At 46.3% G+C, this 21,944-nt stretch overlaps 1 protein-coding gene across 1 annotated transcript in view; it reads left to right on the forward strand.

The window, feature by feature from the left end:
- CETP (cholesteryl ester transfer protein) overlaps positions 1 to 13,845 on the forward strand; it is a 31,231-nt gene extending 17,386 nt beyond the window's left edge. Inside the window, exons 2-8 of the mRNA XM_059713293.1 lie at positions 24 to 90; positions 222 to 291; positions 1,713 to 1,773; positions 12,308 to 12,374; positions 12,487 to 12,529; positions 12,612 to 12,681; positions 13,756 to 13,845. Coding sequence (XP_059569276.1) covers positions 24 to 90; positions 222 to 291; positions 1,713 to 1,773; positions 12,308 to 12,374; positions 12,487 to 12,529; positions 12,612 to 12,681; positions 13,756 to 13,808 — 431 coding nt within the window. The 3' untranslated portion in view covers positions 13,809 to 13,845. The remainder of the gene's footprint in view (positions 1 to 23; positions 91 to 221; positions 292 to 1,712; positions 1,774 to 12,307; positions 12,375 to 12,486; positions 12,530 to 12,611; positions 12,682 to 13,755) is intronic.
- Positions 13,846 to 21,944: the final 8,099 nt, after the last annotated feature.

Consider the following 21,944-nt stretch of genomic DNA (forward strand, 5'->3'; position numbering starts at 1 on the left):
AATTGTTTTTTTGTGTTGTGCAGTATGTAAGGAGGAGCGAGTGGCTGCTGACACCTCGAGCTGTTACCTGACTTTCCATAAGCTGATTGAGTTCGTTCTTCTTAAAGCAGCACTTTGCTTTGCACCTACCAGTTGGCTCTGTGAACAACCACTGCACCCAAGGGGCCCCAGTTTTGCTGGACTCACTATCCACTTCTCTAATAACATCTTCTCTTATGCAGGCCAGGGTGGCTCAAACGACTCTTCATGGACTTCATCTCATTTACCTTGAAGCTCATTCTTAAACACCAGGTAGGGAACATAAATAATGAGATGACACAATGGAAAAGGCTGTCTGATGTCTACTGAGTACTATATAAACCTTTGGCACTCGCACATAGTGTGATACAGATATTAGGGGCTGCGCTATAGCTCATGGCACTTTACACAAAGCACCATGAATTAAGAGCCCCTTCCTCCGACCCAACTAATGTTCACCTGTTGGGTCGGGGGGGTCAAACTTACCTGCACTGGCCCTGGCCAGCAGACTTGGGTGCTCCAGCAGCCTCAGAGTAGGCTGCTAAATGTCCTTTCTCCCCAACTCTGGGGCTGTCAGTTGTGGGGGGAGGGAAGGGAGCAACAGGCAGCTGCTGGCTGTTTTGCCCATCCTGAGCTGGAGTGGGGGGTGGAATGTAGCCCTCTTGCCTCATTGCCCCCCCCCCCCCGATGTCTTGAGGGGATCCAGTTCAGGCCTATGAGGAGAGAGGGGGCTCCATTCCACTTCCTTTCCAATACCCCTAGCTCCAGCCAGGCCTCTTGAGAGCAGCAGCAGCACAGAGCTGTCAGCTGTTGTGCCTGGCCTTAGCGGTATTCATTTATTACCTGATTTAATAAGGGTTATTTTTTGCATGATCAGCCATTTTAAAAATGCTTTGCGCATGTGTTATAACATTGCTATAGAGCACTTTCAGGGGCCCGGTCGCATGAAAAATGTCACTTTTATCTGTGCCCGTGAGAGAACACAAGTTCCTATGGCACTATGCTTTAGAAACCCTTAATCTAGTAACTGATTTGATGAAGGTTAATTCTTTACATGGTCAGCCATTTTAAGTGTTCTGCAGCTGTGCACATATGTTACATCACAGCTGTAGAGTGTTGTCAGGGACTGATCACATTAAAAATGTCACTTGTGTAAGCACCCATAGATAACAAGGTCCTGAAATTATGCAGATGTAGGCTTTACTTAGCTTCCCTCCATGAGTAATCTCACTGATTTGGGACTGTATACAGTGCATACTGTTAACTAGGCATGTACTTTAAAATGATGTTCAGGGGTTGGCCAGGTGCCTGAATGGGAGTTCTCTGCATGAGCCAGGCACAGATTGATTCCCAATTTTAGTCTTTTGTGCCTGTGGGATTTTTTACAACAAACTGTAGACCTGGACTGTCCTGCATTGCTTAACAGCAACCTCCCAGAACTAGATCTCTAAAGGGAGTTCAGTGCCAGAGACTTGAGATTCTCCATCTTCAAGGACCAGAGTTGGGGCAGGGAAAGAGGTCACTGGTTTTGATCTTTCACTAATGTTGATTGGGAGAGATCCCACCAAGGTCAGTGCACTTATACCAGTGTCAAACTGGCTTGCTCAGGAGCTCAATTCAGACTCATGGCAATTGCATGTATTTCATTGCCCCAGAAACATGCAATATCTAATTTTTCCCCCCTTCACCTATAGGTCTGTAAAGAAATTAACTACCTTTTCCAGTTGCTAGCTGTCTTCATACAAGACACAGCAGGTAAATATGCTGGCTTTTTTTCTCTGTCTTGTCTTCTCTCCTAAACGCAAGGTGCTGAGGTAGAGATGCACGGTGAAGAGATAGCAATGCCATGCCTGTGAAATATGGATCAAACCACTGGAAACATTAACAGGAGAAACAAGACCTGCCCTAATCTGAATTCCTCTGTTTGGTGCTGGGCAATAAGACACATGTGAGAAGAGGGAAGAAATGGTCTTGTAGAAACTCTAAAGTCCAGATGAAATCTATTGCATGGATTAGTGCCTGGCAGAGATTAGGGATAGGATTTTCAAAAGTACCTAATTTATTTAGAAGCCCACATCCAGCCAGTCTATTAAAATGACCTAGCTAGACATTAATCTGGGTGGGAGGCTATGTCCCCTTGGCATCTGCACTGAAGATAGTGATGATTGATCTGAGGGAGGGTCAACAGGAGTAACACTACTAAAGTGTTACAATAAGTAACACTTATGTGGCTCTGAAAATCTCATCCCAGGGTGCTTGTACACATGATGGGGTTTAATCCTCATTAAATTAAATAGGTTTATTAAAACTAAAATAATTGATTTTAAATCGATGCATCAATGTTTAGAGGTGACAGCTTTTAAACTGAATTAAGTTCTGTGTGCAATTCACAGTAAATTACAGCAGGGGGAGCCACATAACAATCCACCCTAATGATTTCTTTGGTACTCAATTACAGCAGGGGGTGCTGGCAAACCTGTAATCCCCTCACTCTCAAAATGCATCCCCCCTGTCCCTCCCTGAAGCTGTAGCTGGCTGCAGGAATCCCTATGCCAAGCTGCGCTCATCCTATCCCACACCCGCAAACTGCATGAACTCCTATGCCATTCCACCTGTGAAAGAAAGCACACCACATCAGAAAGGAAGTGTATAAACTGAAATCTTTATTTTAACTTTACATTTTTGACATGATTATAATGTTACATATACATAAAAAGAAAAAAATATATAAAACACAGTTTAAAAATAAATACCTTTAAGAAAAATAAATATATTTTAAAAAATAAAAAGCTTTTACCTTAAAAAAGAAGAAACGCCCCCCTGGTATAAAGCCTATTAAAAATACAGCATTAAATATAAATATAAAAATCTGTATTTCTGCCTTACTTATATAAATGTTTAATAAATAACTCCAAAAATCCAGAAGCAAATTTCTATTCTTTACACTCTATTCTATCTATATTCTATCTATTGTTATACTCTATTCTAATCTATTCTTTTATTCAGATCTAATCTTCTATAATCTGCCTATCTTCAATCATGCCTTTATTCTTCATTCTGCTCTTCTATTTTGCTCTTCTAATAGTCCTGGAAAGGAATTAATAAGACAGGTTTTGGCCCATATTCCCAAAACCACCTTTTCAGCTCCCCCCACCCCCCTCAACAGGCTACAAAATCTCCCATTGTTCTGTCAGAGGCCTTGTGACTGCATGAAAAAAGTGAGCTGTCCAGGCTGCAGGTGGAGCCTTGAAATCCCATGAATTTTGCATCCCCATGATATTAGCTTCACTTACCCCTGTTTTCACAGCAAGGATCCATTTCCAAAATACCACCCACTCTAAGCACTGGCCTTAGCAAACTCATTCTTCCTCCTCTTTTTGTAAGAGCCATTTTGCACCAGGGGAAATATTTTTTCATGTTGCTGATTATGAAAGTGGATCATGTGGAAAAAACCCAACAGCCTGTGTTGTCACGGGTGCGTCCAGATGAACCTGCATGTGCCTCTTGCAGCGTTTCAAAAGGGTTTGAGATGCTGCAATAGGCACATGCGGAAACAAAAAAACCGTTCCCTGCGCTGCAGATTTGCAGTGGGGAAGCAAAATTAGTCCCCCTAGATATCCAGGGGTCAAACAATAATCCAGGGGGAAAAACCAGGTCAGGGCATGGTCCCAGACCATGGCCTGAGGCACCCAGAGGCTTGGTCCTCCACAGAGGTGCTCTGGCAGCGTACCAGAACGTCTCTCTGGTTGACCCTTTCCCCGGTCCTGAAGCACACTGCAGGGACCTGGACCTGGCTTCTGCCAGGTAAGTAGGGGTTTGGAGGGCTGGAGGAGAGGGAAGGGGACCTTCCCCAACTCCTTGCTCATTCCTCCCACCCCCATCCCCCCTGCCCCACACACACGCACTGGCAGTAGCAGAGAATGAGCAGGAGGCTGGAGAGAGCAGGGGAATGTCTCCAGCCTCCTGCTTGTTCCCCTGCTCGTCTCCAGCCTCCCAAGGAGGCTGTTGATCAGATTCAGAAAACTGGTACCATCTCAGACATTGGTCCTGTAAACTTGTCGAGTCATATCTATGAACACAAATGCCAGGCACAGGTGTTTGTCCTTCTTGGCACTGCAGCTTGGTACACGCCATGAGGATGTAAAGTGGAATCAGTTTTATTATTCTTTTTAGCTACTAAAGGTTTGCTGTTTTAATTCAGATGGATTTACAGATCCCTAGGTTGAACCTGTGGCATCCGTGTAAAACTGTTCTTCTTGGTCAAGGATTGGTGTCAAAGATACAGTCCATGGGTTGGGTCTGGCTTGCAGAGCCCCCTGGCTTATGGGGCTCCTGGAGACACCAGTAATTCTGGGACAGGGCAAGTGGGGTAATGGGCACATCACTGAATTCCCAGGTATTCAGTCCTGTTTCATAGATTCATCGATTCATAGATGTTAGGGTCGGAAGGGACCTCAATAGATCATCGAGTCCAACCCCCTGCATAAGCAGGAAAGAGTGCTGGGTCTAGATGACCCCAGCTAGATACTCATCTAACCTCCTCTTGAAGACCCCCAGGGTAGGGGAGAGCACCACCTCCCTTGGGAGCCCGTTCCAGACCTTGGCCACTCGAACTGTGAAGAAGTTCTTCCTAATGTCCAATCTAAATCTGCTCTCTGCTAGCTTGTGGCCATTGTTTCTTGTAACCCCCGGGGGCGCCTTGGTGAATAAATACTCACCTATTCCCTTCTGTGCCCCCGTGATGAACTTAAAGGCAGCCACAAGGTCGCCTCTCAACCTTCTCTTGTGGAGGCTGAAAAGGTCCAGTTTCTCTAGTCTCTCCTCATAGGGCTTGGTCTGCAGGCCCTTGACCATACGAGTTGCCCTTCTCTGGACCCTCTCCAGGTTTTCCGCATCCTTCTTGAAGTGTGGCGCCCAGAATTGCACGCAGTACTCCAACTGCGGTCTGACCAGCGCCCTATAGAGGGGAAGTATCACCTCCCTGGACCTATTCGTCATGCATCTGCTGATGCACGATAAAGTGCCATTGGCTTTTCTGATGGCTTCGTCACACTGCCGGCTCATGTTCATCTTGGAATCCACTAGGACTCCAAGATCCCTTTCCACCTCTGTACCACCCAGCAGGTCATTCCCTAGGCTGTAGGTGTGATGGACATTTTTCCTCCCTAGGTGCAGCACTTTGCATTTCTCCTTGTTGAACTGCATCCCGTTGTTTTCTGCCCACTTGTCCAACCTATCCAGGTCTGCCTGCAGCTGTTCCCTGCCCTCCGGCATGTCCACTTCTCCCCATAGCTTTGTGTCATCTGCAAACTTGGACAGAGTACATTTGACTCCCTCGTCCAAGTCACTGATGAAGACATTAAAGAGTATCGGTCCAAGGACCGAGCCCTGCGGGACCCCACTACCCACACCCTTCCAGGTCGAGACCGACCCATCCACCACGACTCTTTGGGTGCGACCCTCTAGCCAATTCGCCACCCACCGGACTGTGTAGTCATCCACATCACAGCCTCTTAACTTGTTCACCAGTATGGGGTGGGATACCGTATCGAAGGCCTTCCTGAAGTCTAAGTATACGACATCCACCCCTCCTCCTGTGTCCAGGCGTTTCATAACCTGGTCATAGAAGGAGACTAGATTGGTCAGGCACGATCTGCCTGCCACAAACCCGTGCTGGTTTCCCCTCAGCATAATTTGCCCTGCCGGGCTCTCACAAATGTAAGCCTTGATAATTTTTTCAAAGACTTTACCAAGGATGGAGGAGGATCAAAGGATGTTTGAGATGCATGCTGGCAGTGAAGCAGAACAAGCATGGTTTGGGGGAGAGGGTAGAGTGCATCAAGTTTGACACCCCTGCACTAGGTGGTTTGTCAGTGGCAGGGACTGAATCCCAGACAATTATTGTCTGTGCTAAGCAATTCACTTCTGTAAACTGCAACTGTGGGCAACACAAGTACCTCTCTGTGGCCTCACCACCACTACAGGGGGACAGAGTATCATCCTGAGTGGGTTATGTCCTCAGAAAATGTAATTACTAATGTAGTCTAGAGAAGAGGCGATGACCTTCGGAGGTCCCTTCCAACCCTAATTTTCTATGGTTTATGAACTGAGCAAAATTTACTTTGAAGCTGTGGGAGGAAAAGAAAGCTGAGACTTGCTGTGTCTTGGAATGCCTTTATTGGCTATGAAAAGAAAACAAGAAATCCTTAGAGAATAAAATGCTGGAGAATGTATGTATTTGAAAAAGGAACACTATCAGCCTGCCAAGCCAATTTGCAAGCAGACAAAGTTCAATGCTCATCACAACTTGCAACCACTGTCAGGTTTGGAGTGTCCTCAGGAGGGCACCTGTGAGGAGAGAAAGAGCAGAAAAATCCAATGGGTGAAATTTAGACTAGTGAAGACAGGGGATGGAGAAGCTACTGATGTGGGGGGAGCATTTGTTGTGGGGAGCATTATAGTGTCATTTATCTTGCTTTTAATGAAAACAAAATCAGAATGTAGTTTAAAGAGGGTAAAGTTCTCCAGGCATAGACAGTTCCTTGGTTCAAAACAGCCCATTGAATGCAAAGACTCTAGAGTCTGTGATGGCTGCAAAGTAAACCTTTGATTAAAAGGTTTATTAATTCAACCCTCCTTTACCTTTCCACTCACCTCAAATGCTACAGTGTCAATCCAAATATCTTCTTTAGGAGATGCTTGAAAGTGAAGACATGGGACCCCACCGAGAGTTTGCGCAAGAGGTAACTCATGATCCAGATCAAAGCGAGCCTGACTGAACATGGCACTCCTTTATTATTCTAATATTATAAAAGCCTTAATCTGTCTGTTTGTCTGTCCATAACGCTTTATTCATGCTCTGATTGGGTGACAAACAGCCAATCAGAGTACGAAGAAGCGTTTGGACAGTTTGGAACAAAGGGGGGATTGTGATAGGCAAGTTTGTTTTTACCCTGAAATAAAATAGTTTTCTGTAGTATACTGTCAACAATAATTTAAATTATTAAATAGTATTAGCTTTGTAGCTAAACACAAGGCATGACCTGTGGCCTAGCAATGTTGCTGACCACAAGACAGAATGATCTCTAAGCCAGCCATTTTCTTATGTCAAGTGCCTTAACCATTTTGTTAGAAAAAGCAGAAATTAAGTCTGTGTACTGGGTACCAGCTGCAGCTAGGAGTGAGATAAGATAAGGGGGGCCCAGAGGGAAGAAGATGGTACAGCAGAGTACAGGAAAACAGATTGGAATATGTAAGATAACACTAACTTTTTCCTTTGGAAAAGTACTGAGATTTGTAATGCACCATGTAAGGAGATGATTACCATAAGTATTGCATATTCAATAACCTTGTAGTTTCTTTGTTAAAAAATGTATAAAAGACAGCCTCACCCTTAAGTCGAGGCCATTTTACCTCTTTGCTGTTTTATGGTCTTTACTCGAGTAAATAAACTGCAGTTACCCCTTCACCCGTGTTGTCTGGTCTCTAAGCCTGCTAGACAACGAACACCAGGGAGTTTTCTCCCACAACACCCCCACCCCATGCCATGGTGGCCTGCCTTCTCCCTACCCTTGGGCATTGGGCCCAGACCCCAAGAAGCAGGAGGGAAAGGGGGAGTGGGCCGGATGGAGCAAGGGGACATGGGGCCCCATCCCTGCCTGTCTCCCCGCCCTGTCATTCTTGACGGGCAATTGGCTAGTGCTCAATAAAAAGGAATGTATGGGCAACACTTTTCCTGAACTACAAGGCAATGACTGATCAAAGGGCAAACTCCATCATTGTATAGGATAAAATTCCCCTGTCCTAATTTCTCCCCTACCCTCCTTAACCACTGCAGGAGGCAGGAAGAAGCAGTAAGTGGGTCTTTTCTTGGTCAGAAGATTTGTCATTGTGCTACATCTCATGTCCTTCCCTCACCATCCCCACGGAGATGGGAAGCAAGAGATGCAGAAACTACTCTATCCTTTGGGCCAAAATGCCCACGTAAAGCCTAGGAGGGGAGGATTTCTCCAACCTCCATCCCTGCATCATTCCCCCTAGACTCTAAAAGTGCTAGTGGGAGGAGAAAAGGCAAATGTGGGGCTATAAGAAAGATATATGATATTGAATGTTTAATGGAAATGAAGAAATTGAGTACCAAGTTCTTACATTCAGCCTTTATTGTGCTCCATTTCTATGCTACAGATTTTTCAGGCTACCTCCTATGCTGATTTTCTAGCTAAGGTGTGGAGTCTAACCCCTCCACAAATTACTCTCCAGCCCAAAGGGACAGTTTTGAAGTAATCTGTGGTTGTAGAACTTGGCCTGTTTTCTCCCAGAAAACAGTCCACTGTGGCATTATATTTTGAGACAATTAGTTCTTTTTTGAGTAAATATGTATTGACTGTAAAAGACGTGTGCCAGGGGTCATGCCTTGCTATGAGCTCTGAGCAAAGCATAGAATGCCCTCCAGCCTCAATAACTAACAATAACTTTAAAATTTGCTTTATAGATAAATTGCTATGTGTTGGTTTCTTGTACCACCCACACCATCTTCCAAAACATCTTCAATAGCAAGTTGATGCCAGGTAGAGCTTGAGTGGTCCTACTAAGTTGATGCCTGTCTATCTAGTTCATCTACAGCTCATGTGCAGTGGCAGCAGTAAATACAACTTGACTGGTACAGGGTGGGTCTAACTTATGTTGAATTAGTGGCTCTATTCCTAGTTAGGGTGGCCATTGGTCCTGTTTAGAGGTGCACCAATACATCAGTCCCATATCGGATCGGCACTGATATAAGGAAAATTGACTATATTGGCAATCGGCTTTATCGGTCACTTGGCCCTAAAAATGCCGCGATAAATGCCTCATGCATGCATGCAGCTTCAGCGCAGCACAGCACACAGGCAGCCAGGAGTGCAGCCCGGCAGCCAGGAGTGCAGCCCAGCAGCCTGGAGAGCAGCTGGGTCTGGCCAGTAAGTCTGTTGTGAAGGAAGGTGTGTGGAGGGGCAGATTGGGGCCTCAGTGGTGAGAGAGGGAGTGGGACGGGGGCAGTGGTAGGGACAGGCGCTGCACAGGGACAGCGCAGCCCCAGCCCAACCCCTGTGCCGGGAACAGCCCAGTGCCACCCTTGCTTCAGCTCACAGCGGCAGCCCACCCTTGCCAGGTGCACACATCTGGGGGAACATGTCCCACCATGCCCTCCCGGGGCGCGCCTCGCCATGTCCTGCAGATGAGCTACTTGACTCCATCCATGGCTGTGCAGTGGCTGCCCCTGCTCTGGCTCCAGCCCCAACCCCACTCCCTTCCTCACTGTGGGGGACTCGATCTGCCCCACCCCTGGCCCCTTCCCTCCCACCTCACCCCTTCTCCCTCAACAGACTTACCAGCTGGACGCTGCTCTCCAGGCTGTCCAGTTGCATGTTGGAATGAGATTGGTATTGGCCAATATGGCTCATTAAAAATCAGCCATCAGTATCATCCCAAAAATCCTCTGTCAGTGCACCCCTAGTTCTGTTTTATACCAGACCATCCTGTTTTTAAAGGCTTTGTCCCCTGTCCATTTCTAAATGAGGAACGGACTGCAAAAAGTCCTGTTTTTCAGTTCATTGGTGGAAATACATGTCCTCATGATTCTGTTGGCTGTGCCTAGAGGTAGGGCAGTGCACAGCCAGGAGGAGCAGGGTTCCCAGCCAGCTGGGGGGGGGAGGGATGTGGCCTTTTTGTGGTGGTCCCATCCCTTGCTGCTGATTGGCTAAGGGGGCCAGTGGCCCCATCCCTGGCTGCTTTTTGGCTGAGGAGGCAGGAGCCTCACAGCTGTTTGGTTCAGCCCCCATCCCCTTCACCAAAGGGATGTCCTGTATTCTGGGGTTGCTTCAGTGGTCACCCTATTCCTGGTGTGGACGTAGGCTACTATCAAGAGTGCAATTGAGGTCTTCAGTGCTTTCCCACAGCCCTCTGCCTCTCACCTTGTGTCTCCGTCTTGGCATCTGGACTGTTCTCAATCCCCTAACCAAAAATCACCTGCCCTTGCATGTATGAGCTCAGTGGGCCAGGTCATCCCTGCTCTGCACCTTGCTTTGCCATTATACCTGTGCCACCTGGACATAACAAATATTAATTCAGAACAAAACATTCTTTAAAATGTTTCTGAGCTTCTTATTTACCAGATATGGATTTGGATCCCAAATTCAGTTGTGCCCCTCTCTTAGGAGGGAAAGCTACTAGGGACGAGAGGCCCAAAATCAGAGCATCAAAGAATCAGAAAGGACTTCCTGGGATATTGAATGCAAAACGTTGTGCAGATGCAGGATTTGCTATTCTTCACCATCCCAAACAGATTTTTCCCCAGTCTCTTCTTGACATCTCCTTCACTGGAGCTTTTCCCAACTTCTCTAGGTAGCTTTTTCCTTTTCCTGACTTTCTTTACAGTTAGGAAGCGCTCCCTGAGATTGCGTCTAGATCTTCTTTGCTATCATCTACCTGCTTTTTCTTGTATCCATTGGCCAGTTCCTGATGATTCTGTTTTAATCAAAACAAATGTTTTTCTGCATTGGCAATGCATATGAGGTGGACGGGCACCCCCTGAGCATGGCGGTGCACTGCCTGTAAAAAGGCACTGCTTAAACTGCTGTTGGCACCTGTGGGTGCCACCCCTCCCCTTGCTGCTGACACCACTGGCGGCATCTGCAGGTGGTCGCCAACCGCCAGTTGGCGCTCACCCCACCCCCACCGCAGACAGTGCCACAGCTGCCTGTGGGAGCTCCCCACTTACTGCTACCATGCTCCTGCTGCCGACAGTGCCACCTCCTGCAGGAGCTCGCTGTGCTCCCCCCCACCCACAGCACGCAGCATTCATGTTTTGCTGTTTTATTTAGTCTAACAAAGGCAGCGAAAATAAATTCCAAGAGCCATGCACTTACAGGTCACAGTCAAGTCAAAGTTCCTCCTGAACCTAATGGTCCATGGGGCTAGTGTGGCTAACGCGGGCCAATTTCAATAGCCAACCACAGACAAAGGAGTGAAGTGGCCAGCATCACATTCTGCCAAGAGCCATGCCTTTGACTCCCCAGCCTGAATGACCAGGTGTAGCTGGGCAGTTCTATACCCTGGATGGTGGCAGTGCATGGGTCAGCACCTATAGCTGGCTGCTGGCAGCAACATGGCAGCCAGGAAAGCAGTGGCAGCAGCTGCTATTTTTGTGCCCTGTACCAACCAAGTCAGTACCTGGCGTTGTTGCCTTATCTTAGTTACACTTCGGCAATTACAGCTGGGTTGATTGCGGAAAACCTTTAGCATGATCCAGAGCAGGCCTTGAACTCAGACCTCCATAGCTATAGCAAGATGCCTTAACACAGGGGCAGCCAATTATTTTGGGCAGAGGGCCGCTTACTGAGTTTTGGCAAGCCACTGAGGGCCACATGACAGGCAGCCCAGGGCAGATTAATATTAATTTTCTAAATTTTTAGTGGCCCTGCAGGCTAGATAAAATAACTTGGTGGGCCGCATCCGGCCCCCAGGCTGCATTTTGCTCACCCCTGCCTTAGCTCCATTATCATGCCCTGAGCACTTGTAAGTAAGCCTGCAATGAGTAAGCCAGCATGGACAGTCCAATCTTACAATAATATAGTGATGTGCACAGTGAGTGGCAAATCAGTATTTGCAGGCAAATTGGGAGGGGAAAAAAGGAAGGATTTTTTTTGTTTTGTTGGGTTTTTTTTAAAGAAAACAATTCTCAGCTTCTCTGTGTTTGTCATCAATTCCAGTTTTACTCAAGAAATCAGGATGAGGCACATGGGCAGGACCTTGTGGGGCATCCTGCACTTTTGCTGCCTGTGTTATATGTAATGTCTGGGGAAGATCCTCCTGACCTATCAAAACAGGTCTATGGAAGACCCTATGTAGAGAGAGCCCCTGAAACTCTGGCCTGTTCTTTACATAGGATTCAGCTCATGCTGGGACAGGTCACTTGGAAAGTACTAGTCAGTTCCATGGAGTCCAGTGGAAAGTAGTCAGTAAAGGGATACTTCTGTGGACCTTATGAGAATTATACCAGAATCCAGTGCCTGCTTGGATGGGGCTTTGGGTGTTTGGTTAGTGCTATGAGGGTACTTATTCTCTACAGACTCTTAGGTCACTTTCTAAAGGAGTCCCAGCGCTTTGATATCTAGAGCTCCCAGTAACTGGGGACCTAACAGGACTAATGCACACGCTAATGCGGCAAAATGGATAGAAATAATATTTATCTCCAAAAATCTGGAGATGAAGCTGAGCAGATAAGTTTACATGCTCTGTTTATTTCTCTTTGTAGGAAATCCTGTCACCATCCAAGCTTCATATGTGGAAAAGAAACTGGTTTTGTATCTCTCTGACTCTGAGTAGGTATTGGTATCTCTTGCACATTGAACTGATCTTCTAGCCTGTGTGTGATAGCTGCAGGAGAAGGAATCCTTTTCTGCTGCCTCCCACTGATTTTCTTTTCCACTGCAGGATAATACTTAAAGTGGTTAAATGTGCAGCCAATATAACTGGGGTAAGTATTAAGTATTTATTTTCTAGGGGAGTCATTGTAGATGATTACAGACACCATATTTTTTTCTAAATTTGATTTTCAGAATGACAAGTCATTAAGGCACTTCCTGAAGACTATCATCATCATTGCTGGAATCTCAGAAGTGATTTCAAGTGAGTTTATGCTTGAGGAAAGTTTGGATGAATTTAACAGAACATGTAACACCTGTTCAGTTTACACAAGTACTAACACAGTTTAATAATAGTCCTGGTTAGCAGATTTGTCAAAGAAAAGTTATCACCTCTTGCAAAGCTGGCCACAAACTGAGTTTTCATTGGAATTCCCTTTTGTTTCATGGTCTGCTGACTGCTCTTCAGGTTCCCCAAAAGTCATGCTCTTGTGTATGTCCTTTGTTCATGGTTTCCAGTGTTAAATCTGAAAGTGTTTCTTCATCACTGATTCTCAACCAGGGTGCTGCAGCACCCCAGGGCACCTTGAGATCCTTTCAAGGGTGCTGCAGAGTGCTACACAATGCTACACTGTGCTACACTGTTAGGTGTACAAACATGTTTCACAAGATAAACACAGAGAGTTCAAACAGGAATCCATAGTGTTAACAACATTCTGACTTGTTGTGGTTTTCTGAGTTCTTTGAAGCAGAAAAATTGCTTTTATTTTTTCCATAGTGAGAAGTGAGTATAAGCTAAGGGCTGGCATTTTCTGAGAGGTACCCTGAGTCTAACGGGGTACCTGGAATCTAAAAAAAACGGTTGACAACCACTGTTCTATACCATAACCTATTGTTCATGTCTGTGTGTGACCCACTTTCATACTCACCCATGATGGAAAACTGTCCTTAGGACAAAATGTCCCTTGTGACAAGAGGAGCAGGACCCAGTATGTATAGTGCTTTAAAACAGCAATGTCTTGGAAATGGACAATCCTTAAAAGAATTGAAGTCTCAGGCTGGGCCAATGTTGAAGGGACTGAGAGTTCACGTGTGTGGGGAATAGCATGTTGGTTTTACTGCATCTATAATTAAATAAGTAGTTTCTGATTCCATAGGGATTGAAGGAGCTATAACTTCACTGATGAACAGTAAAGGAATCCACTTATTTGAAATAATAAGTGTTGAGATCATTACCAGAATGACAGGTAAACTTTAGCCATTAACTGCTACACACACAGCACAGAAGATTTCTCATAAATATGGCATGAGCTTTTATAACTTATTTCTTTTCTTCTAGGAATACCTGATTCTACAGATGGACTTTGGCTTCCCCCATCATTTGCTGCTTGATTTTTTTGAGACCATGTTATAGAAGAAAGGATGGTACGAAGGAGGGTAGGAGTTAACTGTCCCAAGACAAAGAATGTTTGAGAACCACTTAAATGATGTTATTTTTGTCTGTGTCCTTGTCTCCCACCCACTGAACACAAAGTTGATTCTTTTAAAGTGAGAAATGCCCTGGCCTTTATTGAACTATATTACTATAGAATCCCTGCTCAGGGAGGATGCTGGAATCCAAGTCCAAGCTATTCTTGTTTTAAAATCTTGAGTAATGTGTGCGCTTGTGAAGAAACAAGGGTCCAGTGTGCTAAATCAGTGAGCTCCAGATCAGGCCCTAAGAACTACCTGATACAAGGGATGATTTAAGTGGTGTTCAACCTATGGCCCACAGGCTCCTTATAGGTCCAGAAATTTGGTAGTAGGTGGGTAGTTGCAGTGTTAATTGCTACAGCTTTGTGAGCCATGACACTGCCAGCACTCTGCCACCTCCAAATTCCCAGCACCTTGGGGAGATGGAGCCCTGCAGGCCAGATGACATGGCCATGTGTGCCAGATGGGGCATATGCCAGGGTTAGTTTGCAGGTGTGATCCAACTGTGAACCAACTGCATGCACCAGCCCAATCTCCCCCTCAGATGGGCTCCCCCCTATGGGGCTGGATGGGTTGGACACCACTCATTTTAGCAGTCTTTAACAATCTCTGTTGTATCTTGAAAATGAAATATTTTGCCATTCTAGGCTGAGCTACCAAACTTGTTTCACTTCCTGTAGAGTAAGATACAGAAACAGTAAAGCAGCAACAGGTAGGGGTGACAGCAAGCAGTGAATGAGATGTGACTGTGCAGTATAATATGGTGCACTTCACAGTTTTTTAGTGCCTGCAACTGTAGCATCGTGATTTCCTGGAGCTGCTCAATCTTTTTATTAAGTGCCCTCTAGTAGCTACAGCAATGGACTGGGAGCTGCATGGCTTTGGCTGTGTTCCCAGTGTAACTACTGGTTTGCTGGGTGAACTGGAACAGGTTGCTGAATAGCTCTCTGCCTCAGTTACCCTATATGTAAAGCAAATGGGGCTTTTTAAAGTTATTAGTGATTGAGCTCTTTGGCGCTGTCCAGGTAATTCAGGAAGTTCTGATGAGCCCCTGATACTCATGTCTGAGTGATTTTAGTCACCTGGGGCCACATGCCTATACCCATTCTAGCCACTGATAGTTAGGCACCTTAATATCTTTGGATCTGGTCCATAATGAGGCCATGGTGATGATCATTTCAAAGTGGAATTGGTAGTTCTCTCCAGATAGCTGGGTACACAGGAAGTAGCCCTGGGGACTTGCCAGTATTAGTCAGCACTGTAGTACCCATCCTTAGATACTGTAATGACAGAAGTAGGGTGGCTTCTTGCTTACATTTCCTTCCTTCCTGTGACTATTTGCTTGGACATTTTACTGGCACCTGCAGTTAGAGGCTGCAACACAGTCTGTCTCAAGAAAGGAACTGCTGGCATCTTGCCTTTTTAGGTAGTTCCCTTAATGTAAGTCCAAAGTTACTTGCTGTTTTTTCAGCTCCCACAATCATTGTGAAAAAAAAGCTGCCCTTCCCCTGGGCAGAATGGTTTGGATCCCATGAGTCAACTTGGGGTTGTCTTACAGAGGCATGACTACCAGGTTCTGCACCTAAGGCTGGCCGCTGTGAGAGCTGTCATTCTTGTGTCCCCTCTAAGTGGGCCCTTGGGGTTGGTGCCTGCTGTTATCTTATTCAGTTTGATTAGCTGCATGCATGGTGTACAAACTGCAGAACAGTACCCAGAGTTTCTCAATGTATACAGTGGACCTTGCCCCTGACCAAATCTAAATGGCAGTGGGCAGGTTGCCATCCCTTGTTTACAGCGAAAAAACCCAGCCCACATCATCCAAGCAACCCAATCATTCCAACTTGCCACAGCCCTAGGGACCTACTGCTAACTGTAGCTGCTTGCTGAGACTGTGCTCCACTTATGTTCTAGCTGGGCTGCAGAGCTCCTGGCTACCTCTGTGGCCCCAGAATGGAGGGAGAAGTGGAGGGATTTCCCTGATTTTCAGAGTGATACTCACTCCCTGTATATATTGCTGCCCCACCTCAGCTGAAGAAAAACAGATGCATCTGAAGGGCAGAATCCCCACCTCAGGACCAAACTGCACCAAGGGACTGAGTTTGTTTGTTTTAACTGAAAACATGCTCCTATAATCCTGCAATATCTTTGTCCCAACAGTAGCCTGAGCCCACTACCATCCCCTTTTGGCACCTAGCAAGGGGATGGAATGGTCTTGCCATTCCATTCATTAGGTTATCCTTTCTTCTGAAATGTTGCTGTCCCTTAGCTATTCCCCCCGCCCCGCCCCGCCCCGCCCCGCCCTGCCCCCCATGTCCCTCTTCTATTTCACAGCCCTGCAGATTGTTTTTAGCTCTAGCTCAAAAGATTAACTCAGGTGTGGCAACATTAACTCTAGTGGCCATTAACTCAGGGCTGGAAATGAATTATCAGCAGTGTCAGATATACTGTCAAGATGCTCAAGAGGGGTAGATTTTTGTTTTATGAATCTGACTGCAAGATGAGCAGCACATTTAACTATAAAAATGACAGGACTGATAAAACAATATTTTGGATTATTATCATTACTTTTTGCCCTAGTTTGTTGTGTTTTTTAAACTGAATATATTCAGCTAGAAACTCAGTGCACCTTCCATTGGAGTGACAGGTGTTTTTTATTTGATTTTAAGTTGTGTGATACAGCACTAGGCTCCTAGCAGAGTAGGAAAGCTTTGAGTTTGTCTTTAGCTGGAGGAAAAATAGGTGTGATCCTAGAGTCATAGAGAGGTGGGGCTGGAAGGGACCACCAGAGGTCATCTAGTCCAGAGTTTCTCAACCTGTGGGTTGTGACCCAAAAGTGGGTTACAAGAATATATTAAAGGGTCATGAACAAACTTTAAAAATAGATCAACAAACTTCAAAATGGATTGAAAAACATTCCCAAAAAACATGGGAAACCTGTGGCTTGTCCTATGCAGGCTGGCAGAGTTCCAGCCTGGGAGGGGCTGCTTGGGGGGACCTGTGCCCCACACACTGGGGGCTGGGGGGGTGGCAGTGGGTTGGGAGTGAGAGGCACTGGGTCAGGACTGGTCATTAATTCATGAACTCTGCATGCTCCCAGAGGCTGGGGGGGGGGGGGGGGCACAGTTACTGCCCACAAGTGGCCACAGAGGTGTTGGTGGCAGGGGGGACAAGGAGGGGGTGATGTGTGTCATATTGAATGTAATATTTGAATGTTTGTAATAGTTGCCCATTAGCCAGTTCAGGAAGAAGACAAGATTCATCTTCTTATCTAGGCTATTGTTTTGGCCTACGTGCGGAAGGTCCTGACTTTGCTCAAAGTCTTAACTCTTGAATTTTATCTTTAGAGGCCTTTAACAAAGTTAACCTAAAAATGACCCTTAAGCAAACATCCCACATTCTGAGAGATCAAACCCTAGGAGCCTTTGAAAAGAGATTGGAAAGAAAGGAAATTCCCCAAAGTAATTAAATGGTCAAGAAAAGAAACTGAACCCAGCAGAAATCTGTAAAGTAAGATCTGAGCCCAAATTTGGGAGTAGTGACAGGTTTGGGTAGGAGGGGCCCAAGACAGCAACTCACTCAATAAAAACTGTAACCTACTGTCCCAGTTTGGAGGTAACCTCACTTGCAGAACATCGAAGGAAGAATCGCAAGTGTAGGCCAGATCAGACTGATCACCTGAACCACCCTCTCCGTGAACACGAATCTCTTAGTTCACGCTGAAGCTGCAGAGTGCCCGAAAGGGACTGAAAGAAGGGGACTTGTTCCTATCACTGTTGAGGCCAACCCATTAAATTGTACTACTGAGGAATGAAACCATATCTAGGTGTTTGGCTTCTCGGAATTCTAGGATTGTAAGTATATTATGAAAATAATAGTATTGATTCAAATTTAACTTTGAGTTGTAATTGTAGTTGTTTTTGTAATACTAATTCTTATAACATTGTTTGAGAAGGAAGTGCATTTGGAGCATTGTTTCTGATATATGTAGTTACTGTGTTCTTAATGTTTGTGGTATTTGTTAAAGCTAAGCAGTGTTATATGTGTAGCAAAGAATTTTAAAATAAAATTGTGTTGTATGAAGTGTGCAATCATTGTGAAATTGTGCAAGTAGCTAAAAATTCCCCCAGCCAGTGCATCAAACGAATCAGTAAGTTGTGTGGGATCTTCTCTATTCGATAACCCATTAGAGACAGTGAGCACTGACCAGCAGTTGGCAACCACCACTAGCGGCAGCGGTGGTGGCCAGCAGCGCTTGAGGTCTGCTTGCTGATGCCACCAGGAGTTGGCAGTGGGGTGGGGTGTGCACTGCCAATCTCAGGGGGTGCACCCGCATGCACCCTGTACGTGTTGCCAATGTACTGGTGTTTACAAATGGGTCCTGGTACAGAAAAGGTTGAGAACCACTGATTTAGTCCCACCCCCTGCCTGAGGCAGGATCATCTCTCTCCCAAGCATTCCACACAGCCACAATCTGAACTCTGTGCAAGATGACTGTCAACCCTGGCACAACACAGGGCCAGCCCCTTAACCTGCCACAGGTAAAGCAGGGGACCCACGGCAGCCCGTGTCCTGCATTTCTAAGATGCTGTCAATGTGCGCTCAGGCAGGCTGTGTCTGTACGTCCCGTAGAGCAGCGGTAAAACCGTGAAGTGCTGATTTACAGCCCCCGGCTCCACTTGCGTTTTAGAGGTGGGGCGCGTCAGGACTCCCTGCCAGAGACCGGCTTCGGGGAACAAGTCACCTGGTTGAAGTGAGAGGCACCTGCCCTGCCCTGCACACCGGGGCGTCCCCACCCGGGTCTTTACCCGACCGAGAACATCTCTGCACCTGCAGAGCTCGGCGGTGAGATCCAGGCCCCAGCCCGGCCGCCAGGGACAAGCGTCCTCTCCGGCTCGCGGGGCTAGGATGTGCGGGCAGACGATGCTGCGCTGCAGCACCACGTGCTTTCCCGGCACAGCCCTTGGTGAGAACTGCTCACATCCCGGCGGAGTTTCGCTTTCGCCGCGGGAGCGGGAGCGGGAGCGGCCGGCTGGGCGGGCGGGCGGGCGCTGCTATGGGCCAGGCCCGCGCTGTCCCGGGCAAGAGACCCTGCGCCCCGCTCGGTGAGTCCCGCGGGCGCGGCCGGGCTGCGGCGGGAGCGCGCAGGAGCGCGAGCACGAGCCGGGCGCAGCCCGCTGGCTCGCGGACGGCGCTCCCTGCCCGGGCGGCAGCGAGCTGATGCTGAGGCGGGTGCGGGGCGCGGGGGCTCCGAGAGCCCCCGTCCGCTCCTGAGCCGGAGGGCTGCCCGCCGGGCTGTGGCTGCAAGCCGGGGGCGTGGTACTCGCAGCCTTGCGGCCCTGCCTCCCCTTGTCAAACCTAAGTTTAGTGTCTGCAGAGTGAGCGGGCAGTTTGGGCCAGGGCGGAGCCCCTTGAATTCGGGGCCGGTTTCTGGTGGCTCGTGCCTGTTTCCAAAGCTGCTCCCCTCCATCTCGTCCTCTTGCTTTGTTTTGAATTGGTTTTACTCATAGAGCCCTAGACAACGAGGGTTGGCAGGGAGGCCAGGAGGTCATCTTCGGCTTAAAGCAGAACCAGCCCCAATTATAGCATGCCCACTAGGCGTGCTTTACTCATTTCCTAGTAAAGGGTACGCTGCTCCTGAGGGAGGTTTTGCTTTTAAGTTGCTGTTGCTTACCAAGCTGAGGTGCCTTTCGAGCAAAATAAGCCATCCTCAAAGTTCAGGCATAGCGCCTTGGGCTGGGTGTTGTCCCGGCACCTACGTAGCAGGAAAGAAAAATTCTCTCCTGATTGACTACCAAGTGCGGCCTGTGTTACGCAGCAGGATGAACTAAATCTCCCTTTCTGGCCTTAACCTGGAGATCTACTTAAATCACCACCTGAGTGTCTGTCATACTTGATTCTTTTTTCTTATGGTTCCATCTTCCTTATCCAGTGATTTGAGAGATGTTCTTTTTATATCTTGAAAATATTTCAGGAGTTTTGTGTTTTACTTCCATATGGAGCTGACCTCAAACTTGGGAAACTTGCTCTCCCCCCAGTTTTATATTTATTTATCCAGATTCAATCTGGAAGCATAAAGACACTTCTGCAAGGCTGTGTCGGGGAAACAGAGGCCATCAGTAGCAAAGAGATAGCTGTTCTCTGCACAGAAACACAGTTAACAAATCTAGGAAGAGCCCTCAAACCACCAAACATTGCACACGCTCGGCCAAATAGACATGGTCTGCATCCCTGAAGGGTCCACAATGTCAGCTGTCTGAGATGGTGTGGAGGGAGAAGGGCTTAGGGCAGGAGAATGAAGCAGAAGGACTCATTTTCTTCTTTGCAGCTTCCTCTGCTGTAAGCAAATGAGCTTCTGCTCCACTCAGCAGGGTTAAACAGACCCTGTCCCACCACTGGGGATGCTCTCAGTGCTTTTCTTGCTATCTCGTGTTCTCCAGCCCCAAAAAGATCAGAACAGTGCTGTTTTAAAAAGCAGTACCAAGGAGATAAATTGTTAATCCCTTCAGTGACTAAAATGCAACTCATCTGGGTTTTTCTTGCTGTAACATAAACAAAACACTTTGCTTCAGGTAGAATAAAATGGGTTGTATTTTTGGTTGCTTTGAAGTGCTTTCCCCTTTTAAAAGAATCCAGCTAGCTTTCATAAGAAAACCTCATTCTGAAAAGAAAAAAGGCAAAACATTTCATGCTGAGTGTCAAAATACATTTTTTTTTTCAGCCAAAACTCTTTATTGAACCCACCATAAGCTTGTGGACACCTTCAGTTGACCCAAAACTCCATTTAGTAAATAATTAAATAGTAAAGAAAACAAATTAGCTGTTCCTCCACAAAATTACTCCTCTTTCTTTGAAAACTAAGGTATCCTGTCTCCTCATCCTCTTTCACTCAACCGGAAGAAGCTGTATTGTTGCTAGTGTAACTGTGAGAAACTTTGCCTGCCCCCCCAAATTCCACCATAGCCAAGACCAGAAGGGGAAGCATTTAGTTTTGAAACCTAGTATTTCTATCCCAACTAGCTAACTTTTAGCGGTAGATGCTAGACCTAATTATCCATTCTTATTTGATTACATAGTATCTAGGGTGTTCTACAAAATTCTGTCTGTGGTGGACTAATAATTTATTATTAGTTGGTTGTATCATTTATATATACTATTCACAGCATGCCAGGCACTTATATAGATACTGGATATAATTATCCATAATTGTGTGATTGCATAGTGTCCCTGGTGGGTTAGTCATTTATTCATATGCAACTGTGTACTGGGGAGATCTACAGCTGGCATAAATCAGCATAGCTTCATTAGCTTTTGAAGAGGTAAACTGATTTACAATAGCAGAAATGAAATAAAAAAGCATCTCAACTGTTATTGGACCCTTAAAAGCTATTTGCCAGAAGTCATTCCCTGCTACCCTATTTCATAACAGACCTAGGGACCCTCCTCTGCATTCAGGTGTATGTTTGGATTCCAGTAACCCAGGGGTTGGCAGTTATTTCGGCTGGCAGGCCACTTAAGTTTTGGTGAGCTGTCAAGGGCCGCACATAAAATCTTTAGAACAGTGGTTCTCAACCTTTTTTGTACCAGGACCCATTTTTAAACATCAATGGCCAGTCCTGACCCAGTGCCCCTCACTCTTGACCCACTGCCTCCAGGTCCCAGTCCCTAATATATGGGATGGGGAAGTGGGCAGGGGCAAGCAGCCCCTTGCAGGCTAGAACTCTGACAACCTGCAAGGGAAAATCCAGTTTCCCACATTTTTCTCCTTTAAAGGAGAATCAATTTTTCAAGTTTGATCCATGTTTAAAGTTTGTACGTGACCCTTTCATATATTTTTGCAACCCAGTTTTGAGTCGCAACCCACGGGTTGAGAAATGCTGTTTTAGAAGATACCATTTTAACAAATCATAGATTAAAAACAAATCCTATACTAACAACCAAACATCCACTATAACACATTTTAATTGGAGCTCAAACAATAATTTTTGTCCTGATTTATGTTTTTTTGAGTAGTGTATATGGAGGCAATTCCATACTAGCTCAAAATAAAGTCTTATT

The sequence above is a fragment of the Alligator mississippiensis genome, chromosome 10 (genome assembly GCF_030867095.1).
Source record: "Alligator mississippiensis isolate rAllMis1 chromosome 10, rAllMis1, whole genome shotgun sequence".
Lineage (NCBI taxonomy): Eukaryota > Metazoa > Chordata > Crocodylia > Alligatoridae > Alligator > Alligator mississippiensis.